This window comes from Hyaena hyaena, unplaced genomic scaffold (genome assembly GCF_003009895.1).
Source record: "Hyaena hyaena isolate Hyena2069 unplaced genomic scaffold, ASM300989v1 scaffold_66, whole genome shotgun sequence".
NCBI lineage: Eukaryota > Metazoa > Chordata > Mammalia > Carnivora > Hyaenidae > Hyaena > Hyaena hyaena.
In genome coordinates this window covers 3,231,466-3,252,148 of record NW_024080696.1, presented here as the reverse complement: position 1 = coordinate 3,252,148, position 20,683 = coordinate 3,231,466, and the positions used below count along the sequence as shown (strand labels likewise).

Here is a 20,683-nt window from a genome sequence, read left to right as displayed (position 1 = left end):
ACCAAATGACCCAGCCAAGTGCCCATAAGTAGCATATATTTATCTACATACAAATACTCCACAAATATTCTACTGTTTGGAAAACAAATTTAATTTTTTAATTCTAAGAAAATACAATTTTAATATAGTTTAGAGGAATTGTAAAAGTATTTCTAAATACTTTTTCCTTTAAATTTTTACTATGTTTGCCTTTTGCAAAGGGATGAAAATAAAGGCAGACATCCTTATTTGTAATATAATGGTATGTCTTAGAATAGCTGTATCTCAAGTAAATATTACAAATGATATATAGTCTTGACATTAGTAATTTTCATTTAAAAATAAGTTAGCCCAGTGACAAAAGATTAAATCCTAGGCTCCAAATAAAAAAATCTGGCATATTCCACTGTTTGCAGCTGCAAAATATCAGCTGCTACTTGGAAATTATTCATGAGAAAAACAAGCTGTTGTAGTGGCCATTTTTATTTTGACATTAACTTCTCCAATCCTGAACAAATGTGGATAGGTAGTGCCCCTACACTAAACTTGAGAAGTACCTGAGTAAATATATTATCTTTAAAGGAAATGATCACAGATGTGTAAAACATTTGCTTTATTAACAATCTTACCCCTAAGTATTCTGTCTTAAATGGTCCAAGAAACAGTTGTGTAACAAAGTGAATCTTAGAATAGAGAAATACCCAGAAGACAATTTCTCAAGGAACTAGCACAAGTGTCAATTTCCACTAAGACACAGAACCCATTTTCACTTATAATCATTTATTTTCCTAATTCTATTTTCTCCTTTTCCTCTAAACCTTATCTTAGTTCAGCATATTATCTGTCACAGACTTCTTACAAAAAGCCTAACAGTGAGAAGCAGTTTGGAGTCCAGCCACCTACAACTCCAAAGTCTAATAACTGTATGATTTAGTGCATATCACTGAACCTTTCTGCATCTCACCCTCTTTATCTGCAGTGGTATTTTTCTCATACAGCTGTTGTGATGATGAGTGAATAATGTAAAACTTATAAAGCAGTGCCAAGTCAATGCTCAAAAATGTCTGAACTATTATTCCAGTTTTTCCATCAAAGCAAATAGTATCCACCTAAGAAGCCTAAATATTACAATGGAAAACCGAATCAGAGGTAAATCAAAGGATAAGCATGTTCAGAGACACTGCCATATTAAAAAATAAAAACAAGAAAAAGGAAACACTGCTGTATTAACTTTTTACTAAGATATAATTAAATGAAAAGTAAAGACACTATAATCAAATTCTACTTAGCATTTTGAATGACTGCATATATGTGTGGATAAAGCCAAACATTTAGAAATATAAAACATTACTATTAATAGTTGTCTGTTCTTCTTTGGACTATCCTTTAGATTTTCAACATTGCCATGTAATTTTATAACTAAATTTTATTACAGCTGAACACTTCAAAGAGTGTTCAAAGAGAACACTGAACACTTGAAAGAGAAACAAATTTTGCTGTGATCAGAGAAAACGTATTCAGAGAGTGCTGTACAGTATACATGAATTTATGGTACTTGTCCAAATATTACCAGCATATTATTTTGTAAAGTTGTTTCTTACATAGGGTCTAAAATGCAAAGAAAAATGGAATTTGTATTAAAAAAAAATAGAAGCAACACTGGCTTCTATATGCCAAAAATATAAGACAGATTTTTCTTACGCATTCTAGATACAAATATTAATTGTATGGACTGAGAACTTTTAATTTTCAATATAATTCAACAAAGTACACAAGTAGAACTCTATAAATATATCCCCTATAATAATCATATGCAAAACCATTTTATCACAAATACTACCAAAACCCTCTGAAAAACAAACTACAAACACATTTTTAAAGAAATTCTCAGTTTTAACAACTACAAAAGCAATATCAATAAAGTTATTTGGTTTATAAAAATGAAGGGCAGTGTAAAGTAAATCTGAATACCACAAAGCTTATAGAGGATGCAGTCTTGGATTCCTTACTACAAGTTACTAAACACTTTCAAAAATAATAGGACTTATTCTATACAATTTAAAGTCTTGAGCTAGAGCTCTAAGAAGAAAAAATTTAGTGGATGAAAAGTAGGTATGTAGAAATAATGTTATAAAATATGATTTTTATACAAAATGTACCACTACTCTTCAAATGTATAAGGCTTAATATGTGTATTTTTGGATTATGAGTGCTGTATACAATTTTTAGAGTAGTCTCCAACCATTCAAAATTCAGTATTTTTTATATGTTTTGATATTTCTGAAGTGAATGAACATGGTACAGGATGCAATTTAATGTCAACTTTATCTATGCTGTTCCACACAGTAAAAAGAAAAGCTTTTTTGAGCTCAGGAGATAGTTATCTTTTGAATTCTTGATCTCTATATAAATTCTTCTAGGAATGTCAGAATTTTATAATATGAACAAATATCCACAAGGAATTGGCCCAAGTTTAAAGAGAAGATACAACAGACACATAAGGTGTCAAATAGTTTAAGTCTTCCCTATGCAATTATACAGTCATAATTATTTTTTACATGAAAGTAAAAGTGCTTTAAAGTAAAAATCTTTTTGTAAAACCTATCAGTATTACTAATACTTAATTTCCAAGTAGAATTTTCTGTATTAGTTCCATTTTACCCATTTCTTTTGAAAAGTACCCTTTTGCCATAATATAAACAAAAAAAGGTCCATAAAATGGTGACATCAGACACATCATAATTTGTGGTATGGGCCGTTCAAATTGAGACCAAATCTTTATTAACCCAAAGCTAGAGAGATTTTATTTGTTGCACATGCCCAAATTAACTCACATTTTCTATAAGCCTTGAAGAATTTTTATTTAACATAATGAAAGGTTTAATGACTTATATTCAAGACTATATAGCACTCTTCTGCTGCTGTTCACCAGCTGTTTTTATGATGATAACTCCGAGATCTGGAATGTGATCGAAAATGAGAGTGTTTTGCTGTTTGTGCTTTAGCTTCAGAATTGGTATAACCCTTGGGAGATTTACAAGGGGATCTTGCTATGGAGTCAGAATGTCTTCCATGTGATCTTGATTTGGTTCCTGAGCTAGTCTGCTTTTGAGGTGAACTTGATTGTGATTTTCCTATTGACTTGGATCTTTTTGGTAAAGACTTAGACCTTGACCGTCCTCTAGAACCAGAATTCCTTCTTGGAGTTCTTGACTGCCTTGCTGAGGTAGACCGCCTTGGTAGTGATTTGGAGCGAGATTTAGATTGGCTATAAGAAAATCGCCTGTGTCGAGACCTGCAAATATCCAGAATGTTAAAGAGTATGTATTTCACACAAAAAACATTTAATAGGTTTAGAAACAGCAACTTCAGGAATTTATACATTTTATATAATATTAATTATAATTTTATTATTAAAATAAAAGAAACAATTTTAATTTTATTATGCATGCTTTTAGTTCAAATATAAGTACCAAGTTTGTAATATTTGTTATACTACAATCTATGACTAAAAGATTTTTACTTTGCTAGGTTTATCTTATGATACAGGTCAATTCTGAAAAAATGCCCTGCATAATAAATCTGGGTTATACAACTTCTAAGAGGTATGAAAATCTGAAGGGAAAAAAAGATGAAAAAAAAAAAGAGAGAGAGAAAGTAATTATTTTAGGTTTAACAAAAACCAAAACCAAATGTGTAGGACTTTTGAATCCCGCCACGATAAAGCAACTTGTATTAGACTAATCTTCCCATGGAAAACAGCTATATAAAGAAGCAAAACAATGTTTGTAAGACAACTGTTTAAAGGTATTAGAGAATAACCAACCAACCCTAGCAGAACTTGAGGGGTTATAAACCATGGATCTTTTACGAAGACAGTGTTCCAAATTTTGGCATGGTGGAATTGAACCCAACCAGAATATGGCTATTTGACTAAGCATAAGATACAAGTTAGGATTCAGGGGCTACTTTTTACTAAAGAGGTAAAATCTCAGAGATCAGAAAATGACAGCAAAAAAAATCTCCTAAAATTTGCCTACCAATTTTCTTCAGGTCACTGGCGGCCATGTTTTAAAAGCTGTGCACTTGGAGAATGAGACTCCGAGGTCAGCAAAAATAGCAGTTGGAAGATTCAAGAATTAAGATGAAATTCTATCAGAAACATGGTGCTGGGGAGATAGGCTGGAGTTCAAGCCCCCAAAGGTCAAAGAGCCTTGAGTAACAAACTAGGCTTTCAATTAAGAACCCAGAAGGGCCGTATCCTACAGGTAAGAGCCATGCCATAAAAATAAGTGTAAAGCTAAAATAGATCAGCCTTAACAATGCCTCAAACCAAGCCATGAAGGGACCAAGGTAACCTGCCAATACTCCACCTGCTAAAAGAAAACTTTCTTTGGAGAATGTCATCCAAAGCACTGCAAGTTTCCATCAACAATGTCCAACATCCAATAAAGAAATCCATGAGATATGTCAAAAATAGATAAAAATGGCTAAATGCTAAGGAAATAAAAGACAAAAAAAAAAAAAAGACCCAAAGTAATTTGGATATTCAGACAGGAGTTTTTAAAAATTACTATGACTAGGGGCGCCTGGGTGGCTTAGTCGGTTGGGCGTCCGACTTTCGCTTAGGTCATGATCTCGCGGTTCGTGGGTTCGAGCCCCGCGTCGGGCTCTGTGCTGACTGCCGGCTCAGAGCCTGGAGCCTGTTTCAGTCTGTGACTCCCTCTCTCTGACCCTCCCCTGCTCGCGCTGTCTCTCTCTCTCTCTCTCTCCTAGAAATAAATAAAACATTTAAAAAAGAAAAAAAAATAAAAATAAAAAAAATAAAAAAAATAAAAATTACTATGACTAATGTGTTCAAGAAAATAAGAAAAGACAGGCAAAATGTTAAAAAAAAATGGAGAAGTTCACCAGAATACTGGAATCTATAGAAAGAAACAAATGGACATTTTAGAAATGAAAATATATATCTGAAATGTAAAAGTCATTACATCAATTTAACATCAATATAGATATAGAAGAAAAAGTGAACTGAACTATAAAAGAGATTATTAGAAAAACATATATACTGAAACACAATGAGAGAAAAGGAATTTTAAGAAACCCAGAACAAAGCCTAAAAGATAGGTACTACACAGTCACACAGCCAAGGAGAAAAACTGAATGAGGCAGAAGCAATGTTTGAAGAGATAATAGCCTCGAATTTTCCTAAACTAATGAAAGGCATCAACTCACAATTTCAAGCAGCTCAGTAAACCCTGGAGAGTAAGACATCTTACTTTAAAGGAGTAACATTAAGACTGACAGCTGACTATTATATCAAGAAACAATAGAGTAATTTTTTTAAATGTTTATTTATTTATTATTTTTTTAATTTTTTAATGTTTTATTTATTTCTAGGAGAGAGAGAGAGAGACAGTGTGAGCAGGGGAGGGTCAGAGAGAGGGAGTCACAGACCGAAACAGGCTCCAGGCTCTGAGCCGGCAGTCAGCACAGAGCCTGACGCAGGGCTTGAACCCAGGAACCGCGAGATCATGACCTAAGCGAAAGTCGGACGCTTAACCGACTAAGCCACCCAGGCGCTCCAATGTTTATTTATTTTTGAAAGAAAGAGTGTGAGTGAGGGAAGGGCAGAGAGAATGAGACAGAGGATCCAAAGCAGGTTCCGTGCGGAGAGCACAGAGCCTGATGTGGGGCTCAAACTTACAAATCATGAGATCAAGACCTGAGCTGAAATCAAGAGGAAGATTCAACTGACTGAGCCACCCAGGTGCCTCACTAGTTTTGTCTTTTTTTTTTTTAATCCATATCCACTAAACACAAAATAAGAGACCTCTTTTTAGTCTAAGATAATACCCCTTATACTGTATTTACTTATAGTATGTTAGGCTTATACTGATTCATTCACACACATGCACACAGAAAATTGATCCTTATGAATATCATGAGTGCTAGGTAAGATCTACATTCTCTTTAATACAATTATACAAATGAAAAAACCTGAGGTCAGAGAAGTTAAGCAATGATTTTATGATGAGTACAAAACAAAACAGAACTGTCTTACAAGAAGATGTGGTTCTTTCTATTCCTGATACTCCATGAGGATTTGGGATAATTGATGAACACTTTTTTAAAAACAACTAAAACCTATTTTTTTAATGTTTTATTTACTTTTGAGAGTGAGAGCACAAGTGAGGGAGGGGCAGAGAGAGAATGGGAAAGAGGATCCCAAGCAGGCTCTGCACTGACAGCAGTGAGCCCAATGTGGGGCTCAAACCCACAAACCTTGAGATCATGACCTGAGCCGAAGTCAGACACTCAAAACAACTGAACCATCCGACAGACATTTTAAAATTTTCTCCAGCTAAGTGTCATACTTTACTTTCACTAGAAAGCATAAAATGATGTGAACATTCACCTTTTTTAGATTAATCAGGAGAAAAACTAGGTAATTATGTCTCTATTACATTTGGCAAACAACTGACATTCCCAATCAGTCAAATGGGCAATTTACTTCTTTTTTCTTTCATAAACTTAAGTCTTTTTCACAAAGGCCAATGAATATTATTCAGTAGGTTACAACAGTGCTGCGTTAGGCACAATATTATACCTACTTTGATCTCTGATCTGTAAATCATTCATTTTATACATACCACTTGCATCATTCTAAACTTATGATAAAATATATATGTACAGTTTCTATATATGGATAGTTATATATATAGACATAAAATATGTGTACAGTATACAGATATAAATTTCATAGTAATGTAAACTGTTGAACATTACTCCCTTATATCCTCTGTGAAATCAGAAGCAGTAGCACTGTTATCAGTGTGGCTTTCCTATATACAAGGCATGTAAAAATTTTTTTAAATCTTGATTTGCTCTATGTTTTAAGTTCCATAAATATAATTTTGTACTTGAGTACAGAAACTGTGTATCAGTCTAAATCTCAAATAATTAATCAATGGGAAAATGGCTTTCCCTTAGCCATGGATAAACTTGACTGTTCTCCATAGATGCAAAGGAAGTTTATATTCTTATACTATCAGAGAAAATACGATAAAAAGGATTAAGTTCCTGTTAGGACTATTTCTAAATATTTCTTCACCAATCTTGGTAGTGGCTCAATCCTGACTGGGTTCTCCTGAATTATAAAAGGTGCTTAGGGCTTCCTCCCTGCTTCATGCCTCCATAAGGACGGGCCAAATCAAGGTATTTGTTCACACCCAAAGAGAGATACTGAACTAATATGCAAGATTGTAGAGTTCTGACATGGCCATATTTTCCAGCAATCAGGATTCCTGGATATTAAAAAAATCATAGAATGTAGATGTAGTTCTCACTTCTTATCTTTGACTTCCACCTGGCTGGAGGGACTGGAGCCAGATCACTCCACAGTCTTGTTTTTAAATCTAGGAACCTGGGGCAAAGACTAACTTTCTAGCTCTGGTACATATACGTATACTGGGCTTTTTCTTGGCTAGGCTCTTGGAGTTGAGGAACGGAGGGCCCAGAGAGAAACTGAGCAGCCCTGGTGATCTTTCATCTGAAGTTATGTGGGCTTGTATAGAGCTTAGGTGTACTATGTGTGGCCCAGGAGGGCTCTTATTTCTCACAGAAAAAGGATATTAGTGTAAATGCTGATAATTTTTTTTTTTTATTATTATTTAAATGCTGATAATTTTTAAAAAATAATTTTTAAATGTGGGGCGCCTAGGTGGCTCAGTCCTAAGCCAAGCGTCCGACTTGGGCTTAGGTCATGATCTCACAGTTCATGGGTTCAAGCCCCGCATCAGGCTCTGTGCTGACAGCCAGCTCAGAGCCTGGAGGCTGTTTAAGATTCTGTGTCTCCCTCTCTCTGACCCTCCCCTTTTCATGCTGTCTCTCTCTCAGAAATAAAAAACGTTAAAAAAAAATTTTTTTTTAAATGTTTATCTTTGAGAGAGAGAGAGAAAAACAAGGATGAGCAGTGGAGGGGAAGAGAGAGGGAGACACAGAATCTGAAGTAGGTGCCAGGTTCCAAGCTGTCAGCATAGAGCTGGACGTGGGGCTCAAACTCATGGACCAAGAGATCATGACCTGAGTTGAAGTCGGATGCTTAACTGACTGAGCCACCCAGGCGCCCCTTGTTTTTTTTTTGTTTTTTTTTTTAATAGTAAACTCTACACTCAACATGGGTTCAAACTCATGACCCCAAGATCAAGAGCAAGAGTTGCCTGCTCCACTGACTGAACCCCAATACTGATCATTCTTAAGGAAAATTTACCTTAAAATGTTACATGCCTACGAAAAAACTACAGCATTAAAACTCAAGAAAAATACTACAATTATTTAAGAACTTAAAAATGCTAATACAATTTCAGTTATTTAAATAGCTTCACCAAGTTATTAATTTTCATTGTGATTTACTATTGTTCGAACAGAAACAAAGTCCTAGCTAGCAAAATAAATAACCTGCATATATCTTTTTCTGAAAAAACTTACTATTTTCATGTCTTCTTATAATAGTACCATACTTGTAATTTATTTTTGAAAATAATTTACCTTTTATAAATATATTGATTTATGTTAATTTTAAGTTCAACCTCCTTTCACAAGTGATTATATTTCTTATGAGTTTTTATTTATTTACTTACTTATTTTTTTATTTTTATTAAAAAAACTTTTTTTAGCGTTTATTTATTTTTGACAGAGAAAGACAGAGCATGAGTTGGGGAGGGACAGAGAGAGGGAGACACAGAATCTGAAGCAGGCTCCAGGCTCTGAGCTATCAGCAATGAGCCCGAAGCAGAGCTCAAACCCACAAACTACTAGATCATGACCTGAGTGAAGCCTGCCGCTTAACCAACTGAGCCACCCAGGCACCCAATCATCAGAACTTAAATTGTTAATTACTGTGTTCAGTTAGGAAAATTTCATTTTTTAAATTCTATTTTATTTGTCAAGTATACATTTAAAAAATTTTTTTTTCTTCAGTACATATTTCTTTTCTATTAAGAAAGATTAAAATTAAGTCTATCATGAAATAAAAACATTGGAAGGTATCCAATAAACCCAAGTTAAATTAACGATACACTTCAAATAGAGAGGAGTGTATCTTTTTTTTTTTTTTTACAGTTGACCTTTATGTATATTAAACAAAATGATTCTGAGCCAGGCCTGTTTTTGAATACTCTTTAAATGTTTTCCAGAAAAAGTAGAAAATTAAGTTTTTAATACTTTTGTATTTTGTACTCACTCTTTAAGGCTATCAGATCGTCTCCTATTTCTTCCCCATGAAGAACTTCTACTTCGAGTTCTCCGTTGGCTGGGGCTTCTTGATCGCCTATGATCACTTGGAGAACAAGGGTGACGTTCTTTTGATTTCATTTGGCCTGGTGCTAGAATATGAAATAATTTATTACCTGAAAACCTCAGTAACAACTACTCAAATAGTATTCTTTTCTGAAAGAATTTGAAATTTAAAAAAATCTGTCAGAGCTAAAACTCATTCTGCTGAATAAACAAGATCTAATGTTTAGTCACACTTACTTTTTCGATCACCTTGTGCAAACTGTATTTCAATTTGACGGCCACATACCCACTTTCTATTGAGGTTATAAAGAGCATCTTCAGCATCGCGAACATCTTCAAATATGACTAGTTGTTAAGGATACTTTGAACATCAGATATCAAGTAAAAATATTATTTTGGAAGAATTATTTACATGTGACATGAAATTAACAGGAAAAACAACTCCAAGTTATTAAGCTCACATCCCATATATATATATATATATATAATCAGAAAAAAATTCACTTTTATTATGAAAACAAATGCCCCCTTATGATTTACAAGAATCTAAGAGAACAAAAACAAACGTGCAACTACACTTCTAATATACACATTAGTGTAGCTGCAATATGCACTTATAATGTGAAAGAACATGGTATGAGAAAGAAAAATGTCCAACATTGGCTAGGATTAAAAAAAATTGTTTACGACTCACTCCTTTCTTTCATGTAAAAGATTCATCAGGTTTTAAGTATACAGAAGACTTTATTCTAAAATTACGAATACTCTTTCACTAAAAGCCTTTTTGAATATGACATTTAGGAAAAATTATTTATAAACAAAACTGCAAAGACACATGTAACCTAAAACATTACACCTTTAAAAATGATATTTACTTTTGAACCTACTATTTTAAAATACTTTTATGTTTTATTACTTGGGATATAATTATAAAAGAAACACAAAAGCAATCTGTGAACATCTGGAATTACGTATATTGGTTTGTAATACCCCACTAAACTTCCTTATCTATGTAAATTATATATTAAACCTAACTAAAATGGAAATAAACTATAGAAAATGACTACCTGTTTTTCAGGAGGTTGTTCACTAGTTTAATTTTTTAAAAATAGAAAACAAAAAAAGCTCAAGAAATGCAATACAAAATGAGACTTTGGCAATTACCTCAATGTCACTTGATCTTGAACCTTGACCTTTACTCTTTAAGGCTTGCAAGATGGACTTTATAAGAGACGCAGAACCAACAAAATCAGACTTGGCTTTGACTCTGGAACTCTGAATATATGTAGGAAAGCCGAAGTCTCAACCTGTTGTTGGCTTTGTCTTTTGCTTGATAAAGACTTCCCCTCTTCCAGGTCTTTATATCTGTGTCCACCCTCCCTCTTTACTCCTCGATGCTTGAACTTTAGGTGCCTTTTTTCTTGCCTGCTCGGTTTATGCTTGGTTTCTAGCTAACAGGTTGGTTCAAACTGGGGGGTGCTTGCCAGCTACTGTGGACTGCTTTAGATTTTCTGAGATAGAGAAATAAACACATTTAATTAGGCAATATTAATCTCATAACATAAGCTCCTGAATACACATGCATATCTGCACAGATACACAGTACATTCACATGCACACAGTAAAACAAAGGATATTGAACATAAGCAAATCCTCTTGGGCGGCGGGTGTAGAAGTCAAGTGGAATGTAAACGTCTACTATAGGGCCATATCGACCAAACTCACGGCGCAAGTCCTCAGGCCTGAAGTGTTTTAGAAATAAGGCAAAGAAATATGAATAGCTGGATTAAAATATTTTGCCTATGGAAATCCAATTGTAACCTTCAAAAGAAAGTATTATCTAGATTAGTAACTAAAATTGTCGCAACAATCACCCAAGGTTTAGAAAGGAGGAAAAAGGAAAGTAAATAAATCCTCAGGCCTCACTTGTAGAGACTCTGATTTATTTTATTTTTTTTTAATTTTTATTTATTATTTCTAGGAGAGAGAAAGAGTGAGCAGGGGAGGGTCAGAGAGAGAGGGAGTCACAGACTGAAACAGGCTCCAGCCTCTGAGCTGGCAGTCAGCACAGAGCCCGACGTGGGGCTCGAACCCACGAACCGCGAGATCATGACCTAAGCGAAAGTCGGACGCTTAACCGACTAAGTCACCCAGGCACCACAATAGAGATTCTAATTTAAAAGATCTGCATTAGGGGCTGGAAATGTGTATTTTTATAAGCACTCCAGGTGGCTGTTATGCTTAATCGGATTGGGGAAAAAAAGGACCCAGGAAAATTATTATCCATCTTTGAAAGTTACACTTATTAAAAGATATTTCAATTGTCAATATAAAGAGTTCTGTTAACTATTTCATTAAGAATGCATTCATTTGCCTCACTATAATTTCATGTGTATGCTAATTTTATTTTCAGATGACAAGGTTAGATGCTAATGAAGTCCTCAAATTATTTTATTTCTCAAGCTTTAAAATGTTTTACTATTAAACATAGCGCAAAATAACTGCCATAATCTTAAATCTGACAAGTATTTTTAAGCCTCCTATATACATTCTACTGTGATAGGTACTAAAGAAGGGACATCAAAGGAATATTTAGCTTATTCGTCTTCATGTAGCAACAACTTAACTGAAAAGACAAAATACTTAGCATCTATAGCTGACAATTATACTGCATTTATAATCCAGCTACTATTCACCTTAACTTTAACAACTTTATGGTTGTTTAAAGGTTAGGGCACAGACATATGAATTCACCTAAGGTCAGCAAGCCAGCAAATGATAGAACTAGAATCAAACTTCCACAACCTGACACCAGTCTGTGTTCTTAATCACTGCACCTACCACCTCATGGAGATCTTAGAGATTCACCCTCAAGCTATGAGCACAAAACATGGCCCAGAAGAAACAGGAGTACTTCAAAACATAATACACAGAAAGAAGACTCAATGATGACTGCAGAGCTGCTGGCTTGGGCAAATGGAAGGAAGTGTCAGTGACAAAAATTAGCTGGAAAAGAGAAGTTAGATTGTCTAGGGAGGAGAGAGGCAAAAGAAATGCTGGATTTGAGGTGATGGCAGAACATCCATAAGAGCTCTGTAAACTGGGGGCATGGCTGGCTCAGTAGACAGAGCATGCAACTCTCAATCTCAGGGTTGTGAGCCTGAGCCCTATGTTGGGTGTAGAGATCATTAAAAAAAATATTTAAGAAACAGTTCTGTAAACAACTGAAAATTATGATTAAATAATTTTACTTTTCTTTCAAGACTAAAAGTAAGTGATTAAAGCTAGAGATGTGAATTCAACTATGATTAAATGTCCACTATATACCAGACAGTGCAACTGACATCACATCCTTTATTGTATTTTGTTTCATTTAATACTTATTATAAAATGCTTATCTGCCTTCCCCGAAACTATTACCTTTAGAGGGTAGTGACAATGTCTTTTTTTTAATTCATTCAACAAATACATACTGAGCACCTACTCTGGCTAGGCTCTAGGGATGTGATGGAGAACAACATTCCTGCTGCCACAGAACAGACCACAGGGTAATGATTCTCAACCATTCCTGAGTATTGGAATCATTTGCAAAGGAGATGATATAGAAACAGGTACTCCAGCCTGATGCATTAACCCTAGTTCCAATCAGTACTTCCCCTGGTGGGCCCTAGGTAGGTTTAGTTTTTTAAAGAGTTTCACAGGAAATTCTGAGAATCAGGGTTGAGAACCACTTTTAAAGCAGGTGTCTTCACCAGTGTACCTACCTAGCACAGTTGGTTAGCACAAAGTAGACACTCAAAATATTGACTTAGCATTTAGTAATTATTGTCAAGGAGACTAAGAATGAGAGGTTACCTTGCCCAGAGGTACATACAGCCAGCAGCAAACCTAGACTTCAAATGAATGTTTTCTGAGGCAGGCAATCCCATCAACAAATGTGAATGGCTGACAGGAAAAGGATCTTAGATGGTATAATGGAGGTTGGAGCAATGTGTGTAACGGAGGCTTGGAATCCCAGAAGCCAAGGGTGACAGGAATCTGAAGGAGCAAAACTTCTCAAAAGAGCTGGCTCCCATTGTCACCACTCCCACAGCTGTTAGCTGTTGTTTTGTTCTCATTTATTTTTGTATTTTTGATGTCATTTTGAAATTCAGAAAATTAGAGAATACAATAAACACCTATGAATCCACCAAGATTTATTATATCTCAATACGTGTCATCATTTTCAGTAATTTTTTTTAGAAACGAGACATATTATTCTACCTTAGAGACAATCATATATTCATCATTCCTCTGCATAACTTTGTATTTTTACTATAAGTTAATATGTCATAATTACATGTTTTTGCATATATCAAACTTCATATAAATGGTATCAGGCTATTTGTATAATTTTACTCCTTGCCTTTTCCTCCCTTGAGATTTCTCTATGTAGTCTAGTACACTCATTTTAACTCTGTATTGATATTATCAATAAATCACAATTTACTTATCCATCTTTCTGTGGAAAAACATTTAAGATGCTGCCTGTTGGATGTATCACAATGCAACAACTGGTGGGCTGGAGAGCAGGCTTATCTTCAGCTTGACTACTTGCTCTCCAAAGTGACCAAATAAGTTTATACTCCTCAAAACATACATAAGAATTCCCATTACTCCACCTCCTCATTAACATTTTTAATTCTTATCATCCTGAAGGATATAAAGTGAATGGATATCTTACTGTTGTTTTAATTTTAATTTACCTAATGACCAGATAGGTGCAACATCTCATGTGTATGGGTCAATTATTTCCTGTTAATACCTATCAGCTGTATTTCTGGGTTAAAGAGGATGTGTATATATGTAATTTTTATGAAACTGCCACACAGGCCTGCAAAATGGCTGTACCATTTTATACGCCCACCCACAATGTATGAGTTTCAGTTCTGCCAACTTTAGTTAAGCACTTTCTATTGTCAGGGTTTTGTTGTTGTTGTTCTAGTTTTTTTTTTTAATTTTAGCCATTCAAGCAGGAGTTACGTGGAATCTCACTGTGGTTTTTTTTGGTTTAATGTTTACTCATCTTGAGAGAGAGAGAGAACATATGAGAGGAGTAGGGGAAGGGGGAGGGGGAGGGGAAGAGGAAGGGGGGAGGGGGGAGGGGAAGAGGAAGGGGGGAGGGGGGGAGAGAGAGAGGGGGAGAGAGAGAGAGAGAGAGAGAATCCCAAGCCTACTCAATCGATCGCTGTCAGCAGAGGGCCCTATGTGGGGCTTGGCCCCACAAACAGTGAAATCATGATTTGAGCCTAAATAAAGTTGAATGCTTAACCAGCTGAGCCACCCAGGCGCCCTCTCACTGTGGTTTTAATTTGCACTTCCCAAATGACAAATGATCTCAAGCACTTTTTCATGTGCTAATTTTCCTTGTGAAGTGTCTGTTGGAGCTTTTTGCCAATTTTTAATGTTTGTCTCTTTTATTATTGAGTTATAAAAGTTCTTTAAGTCCTTTGTATTGCTTTGTGTATGTTTTGTGGATATTTTCTCAGTCTGTAGCTTGCCTATTTACTCTCTTAATAGCATTGTTTAAATGAACAAGAATTCTAATTTTAAATTAAAGAAATCTAATTTTTCAATATTCTTTTCTCTCTTATGGGAATTGCTTTCTCTGTCCTGTAAGAAATTTTTGCCTATCTCCAGGTCATAAAGACATTCTTCTATGTTTTCCTCTAAAAGCTTTGTTTTGTTATCTTTTCCATTTCAACTGAGGATCCAGCTCAAATTATAATGTCAAGCAGAGGCTGCAGTTCATTTTCCCCAGTATGCATTGTCCATTTGTTGAAAAGATTTTCCTTTTTCACTGTAGACTGCTATGGTACCTTTGTCAAAAATCAGCTGGCTCTGTAAGTATAGATTCTTTATGGACTCTCTATTCTGTTCTATTCATCTATTTGTCTATCCTTAGGCCAATAATCACATTGTCTTGATTACTATATATTTTTAGTAGGTTTTATGTCAGGTAAGTCTTCCATTCAGTGATCTTTTTCTAGATTATTTTGGCTATTCTAGATCCTTTACATATCAATGTATTTTAGAATTAATTTGTCAGTTCCTTTTTCATGTATTTTTCAAGTTTATTTATTTATTTATTTATTTATTTATTTATTTTAGTAATCTCTATATCCAATGTGAGGCTCAAATTCACAACCCCAAGATCAAGAGTTGCACACTCTGACTGAGCCAGGCAGGTACCCTCAGTTTCTATTTTTCAAACAGCTTTTGATCAGGAATGCCTTGAATCTATAATATGATCAATTTGGGAGAGAACTGATAACTTAGTATTTTGTCTTTGAATCCAAGAACATGGTATATCAATTTATGTTTTCTTTAAGTTCTCCTGGCAGTGTATGGTAGTTTTTAGTGTAAAGGTTTTTATTACATGTTTTATTGTTGTTGTTCTTGTTAAATTATTTCTAAGTCTGTTTTTTGATACTTAGGCAAATTAAATTGTTTTAAAATTTTCATTATTTTCAACGGTTTGCTAATATATAGAAATAGATTTTTCCTAAGTTTATCTGGTATCCTGATAACTTACTTACTAACTCATTACTTACGATAGGTTTACATAAACATGTCACCTAAGCATAAGGACACGTTTTGCTTCTATCTTTACAATTTTTATGTCTTTTATTTCTTTTTCTTGCCTTGTTACCTGGTTAGGGCCTGCAACAAAATGATGAATTGAGGTTGGAAGAGTGGGCATCTTTGGCCTGTTCTGATCTTAGGGGGAAAGCATTCAGCCTTTACCAATAAGTATCTTATTAGCTGTAGGCTTTTCAGAGGTGCCCTTTATTGGGCTGGGGAAGTTCCCTTCTATTCCTAGTTTGTTGACACTTTTTCTCGTGAGTCTTGCTGAATTCTGTTTAATGCTTTTTCTGTATCACCATCAATATTAATATAGTCTTATACACACTGTAGCCAAAGAATGCTGCTAATTATATCCAAACGAGGTACTTGATGGTTGTTCCCCAACGTAACATGAGGTTATGCATCAAAATGAGAATGTTGTATTTGGAATTTGACATTACTCTGTTCCATCACTGTATCTGACATTTAAAAAAAAAATTATTCTCCTACATAGTGAAAAAGCAAAGATATTAATATTCTTCCTGATCCAGATCTTGTTTCACTAGTGAAAAGAAAATACAAGTTATAACAGCATGAAATGTATTTAAGAAATTTTTTTAAAGGTTTTTAACATTTTTAAAGTAATCTCTACACCCAACGTGAGACTTGAACCGACAACCATAAGGTCAAAAGCTGCATGTTCCACCGATTAAGCCAGCCAGGCACCCCTAAAATGTATTTTTAAGATTTAATCTTTAGTTCTTATGCTCAATTTCATGCCTAAAAAAATTTAAGCTAAGCCATAACACCTTTTAATGTCTTGTGCTTTATGACACATATTAAAATGGCTACTGCAAAAGAAGCATTTAAAAGAAAAATTCACAGAGCCCAATATAGGGCTTGAATTTATGAACTGTGAGATCATTACCTGAGTCGAAGTCAAGAGAGGGATGCTTAACTTTAAAAAATTTTTGAAGTTTATATTTTTTATTTTGTGTGTGTGAGAGAGAGCGAGCACATGGGAGGGGCACAAAGAAGCGTTTTAATAAAATTTGGCTTTGTTATAAAACATTTTATTAAATAAAATTTGAAAACAGGAAAAGGAAAATCACTCAAATTGATTTCTTTTCAGGGTTATTTTCTATAGTTTTTCCTTTCTTCATTTTATTAATATAATTGAAATCACACTGTATATATAATTTCATGCCCTATTTAGCATTTATACCAGTGATTTTCTTTACAGGCACACTAACGGTTAAAGGTAACTTCAAATGTGTCTGGTTGCCATATTGCTAGTTAACTTACACTGCATGCCACTCTGTACAAAAAAGCTCTTAATACAGGTTACATGTAATGATTCTACCTTCACAAAACTACTCAGCAGCTGGGATATTTTAGGTAAGAAACTTAATTTCTCCAAGCCTCAGTTTTTAATCTGTGAAATGGGATTAATAAAGAACATACATTACAGGGTTATTGTGAAAATTTAGTAAGGTAACATATGCAAAGTGTTTACAGTGTTTAACACAGTGAATACTCAACAAATATCAGTGATTATTATTCCATTAATACTAATCTAGATGACTGCCCCCAGTGGCAGTGCTAAAAAGTGGTAAAAAAAAAAAAATTGGAAATCAATAAATCTCAATTTTCAGTCTTGATTACTAATGGTGGATTATCTAGATTAGAGATCACGTGCCATGTGATGTGTTTTATTTGTCCAGCACAGCATTTAAAAAAATTTTAAGGCGTGCTGAAGCACAAAACTGCCAATACTTTCCAGCTTTTAAACCTACAAAAAGAGGAATCTCATATGATTCGATGTAATAAATGCCAGCATTTTGAAACAGAATCCACACTCAAACACAAGTTTCTGATTTCTTTAGAGAATTAGGACTATGTGGCAACAAGTGCAAATGTCTATGTAGTAGCTAGTTGGAGCCAGTAGTACCCGCTGCCACCCCCTTTACATGGCCATGTATTCTTTTCTATCCGCTACAGTCCACACCGTCCTATTGTGCCTTAGAACCCAACAACTTCACTCATTCATATTACCCTGGCTGGACACTGTTGACCACTGGAACTGGAAACCTCTCTTTTTTCTTTGTAGACACACCAGAAAGACTAGATGCTTCCTTAGCATTCAGGTGGTCTCTAACTGTGGGACTTTTTTTTTTTTTTTTTTAAACCTGCCCCAATTATAAACATTTGTTTCCTATGTATTGATAAGCGGGTTGAGAGGTGAAATAGAAACACAGGCATCTTTTAGACATTATTAAGGTATTTTAACCCACACACTATAGTTGTGACATACATAACAGTAGAGATCAAATAAAAAAATACTTAACACTTACTCCTCAAAGGTAAATTACAATGATTCCTCTAGATGGCTCTGGAGTCAAGGGCTCCAATATTTAGATGTCTGAAGCCATTAAGCCCAGTTAAATCACTAAAACTCTGAGCTTCAAATTTTCCGTATATACTATAAAGATGCTATTTCAGACCTAAAAAGGTTGAGTGGGAAGTAAATTAAGTAAACCCAGTGAAATGGAAATGTCTATTTATGCCCCTATCTCACCCTCTATCATTCTTTCTGGCTCCTCTTAAGGGAGAAAGTGCTTTATGATGAAGAAGTCATTCTTTAATATTTATGTTTAAGCACTATGTAGGCAAGAATTGTCAAGGCGGGGAGGGTGATGTGTGGACCGAGAGCATCTCACCGGACCAGGCAAGTCTAACCCAACCATATCATGGGTGTTTATATTGCATTCTGAACTTTATAGAAAAACATAAATCTCATTCACTGAAGCCATCCTTTGTATTGTGTAACAAAATGTAATCAGCATCCCTTGTAAGCAGACCACACTGAGAGAACGGAAATAGTAAGGCCCAAGGTACGCATTATTTTATAATACGTTCTCACCATCCCCAATTCCTCTTCATGTAGGACACAAGACGCGCAGCTTTAAAGGGTTACGGCGACAAAGGAGTCGAATCGCAGGCAATGGCCCGAGGGAAACACTGTCGGCCAGGGGCGGGGAGGCACCTTGGCTACCGGGAAAGCAGGAGCCTGCGCGCCGCCGGTCCTCAAGCAAGGGATGGGCACCGATCTCCCGGGCTCGGGGCCCGGTCCCAGCGGTGCGCTGCGCCGGGGCGGAACGCCGGCCGGGAGAGGGGAGGCGCTAGTCCCGGCCTGGAGTAGCCCGAGGATTCGCACCGCTCCCGGGAAGGACGCCTCCGCCGACAGCACAGGCCCGGCCAGCGGCCGGGCAGGCGCCAGGCACAGCCGGGGGGCCGCGACCCGGCTCCGCGATTCTGCCGTTACCCGGCCCCTCCCCCGCGCGCCAACCTGCGGCCGCAGCCGCCGCTCACCTGGTGGCGTCTGCGACGTTCCTGACGAACAGGGAGGTGTTGGGGGGCCTCGTGTAGCGCGACATGACCGCTTCCTCCGGTGCCTACGGGCCTGCCCGCGGCCGCCAGGCTCGCTCCGTTTCTCGCAGTTGCCGCTGCCGCCACAGCAGCTCCGCCGGCCCCCGGCGCGACCCCCTCCCCTCGGCCTCGGCCCCGCGAGCGCGCAGCCGCAGAGGCGGGCGCGGGGCGGGGGGGCGCTGCGCCGCGCGAGCTTGTCCGTGCGGACCGCGCGGGGGCGGAGCCCGAGCCGATGGGATCCGGGGAGGGGGCGGCGCGGGGTCCTGAAGATCCAGGGAGGAGGGGGCGGTGCCGGGGTCCGCCAGGATCCGGGAAGGGGCTGCGCAGGAGTCCCGGGGTGCGAAGAGATCCGGAGAGAAGACGGCGCGGGGTCCCGCAGACCGAGGGAATCTGAAAAGAAAGGGGCGGTGCAAGAGAGGATCTGGGAGGGGGCGGTGTGGCAGGGTCCCAGGTTCCGAGGAGATCTGGGGATGGGGCGGTGCCGAGGTACGCGGGGATCCCGGGAGGGGGCCAGGCTGGAGGCTGGAGTCCGAGGGGTCTGGAAAGGGAGCGGCTGGGGTCAGAGTGTGTCAGGAGGGCGGAGGCCAGCGGGGTCCTAGGAGCTGAGGCTGGGGTTAGAGGATCCGGAGAGAGGGTGTCGGAGTCGTCGGAGAGGGTGGAAGTGAAGGTTGAGTTCAACTGCTGAATAACTGGATGGCCCCTTGGGGCCCTCATCCCTACGTCCTCGGCGCAAGACCTTGGAACTTGTCCTCCAACGGTTCCTTTAGCCCCGAGCCTAATAAGGGTTTCAAAATGAGAGGATTCGAGGTTTTGTCTGTATTTTGATTCTTCACTTAGGGCACACTATTCAGCTGTGGGTACGTACATTTAGATGTTTACTGAATGCCTGCGATGCACCAGGAATGTGCTAGGTGTGGGATATAGTCCCAACCCTTACTCTAGAGAGAGGGTCCAACAATAAACAAATGAACGAATGAATACGTGATGTAGAAGAAAGCAATGAAAAGGCAGTGGCAATTAAGCAAATGTAAAGTTTCCTCCTTCCCTTGTTCCAAAAGGTAGCCCAGCCGTTTCTAGTTGCCCTCCTGCTTTCAAGTTTACTCTTGTTATCGGCACAGCCCATTACCTGACACCTTAACCAGGTAACTTGTTAATTATTTTTTTAAGTTTCTGTTTATTTAGTAATCTCTACACCCAACACGGAGCTCAAACTCATGACCCTGAGATGAAGAGTTGTGCACTCTTCCCATTGAGCCAGCCGGGCAACCCCAGGTAACTAACTTATAATTATTAATAGCACCCCTTTGTATTCTCAGTAGGAGTCGATTTTGGAGGATAAGTAATAGGGTCACCCTGCACAGCTCAGAGC

At 37.2% G+C, this 20,683-nt stretch overlaps 1 protein-coding gene across 2 annotated transcripts; it reads right to left on the bottom strand.

The window, feature by feature from the left end:
• Positions 1-2,718: 2,718 nt before the first annotated feature.
• SRSF12 (serine and arginine rich splicing factor 12) lies at positions 2,719-19,446 on the bottom strand. Of its 2 annotated transcripts, none has more exons than XM_039232180.1 (5): positions 19,258-19,446; positions 10,915-11,021; positions 9,517-9,618; positions 9,224-9,365; positions 2,719-3,274 (listed from the first exon to the last, which is right to left on the bottom strand). In XM_039232180.1, exons 1-5 carry the CDS (start codon positions 19,320-19,322, stop codon positions 2,905-2,907), a joined length of 786 nt encoding a protein of 261 aa, XP_039088111.1. In that variant the 5' UTR covers positions 19,323-19,446; the 3' UTR covers positions 2,719-2,904. The 2 variants fall into 2 exon arrangements, with proteins under 2 accessions (XP_039088111.1, XP_039088112.1); XM_039232181.1 differs by lacking the exon at positions 19,258-19,446 and adding an exon at positions 18,809-19,165 and having other exon boundaries at positions 9,517-9,620; positions 10,917-11,021.
• Between the last annotated feature and the right edge of the window lie 1,237 nt (positions 19,447-20,683).

Coding starts and splice junctions, on each gene's coding strand:
- SRSF12 (XM_039232180.1), bottom strand. CDS start 19,322: ATGTCGCGCTACACGAGGCCCCCCAACACCTCCCTGTTCGTCAGGAAC. Junction 11,022..19,257: donor AACGTCGCAGACGCCACCAG/GTGAGCGGCGGC, acceptor AAAACACTTCAG/GCCTGAGGACTTGCGCCGTG. Junction 9,366..9,516: donor TGCACAAGGTGATCGAAAAA/GTAAGTGTGACT, acceptor TTCATATTCTAG/CACCAGGCCAAATGAAATCA.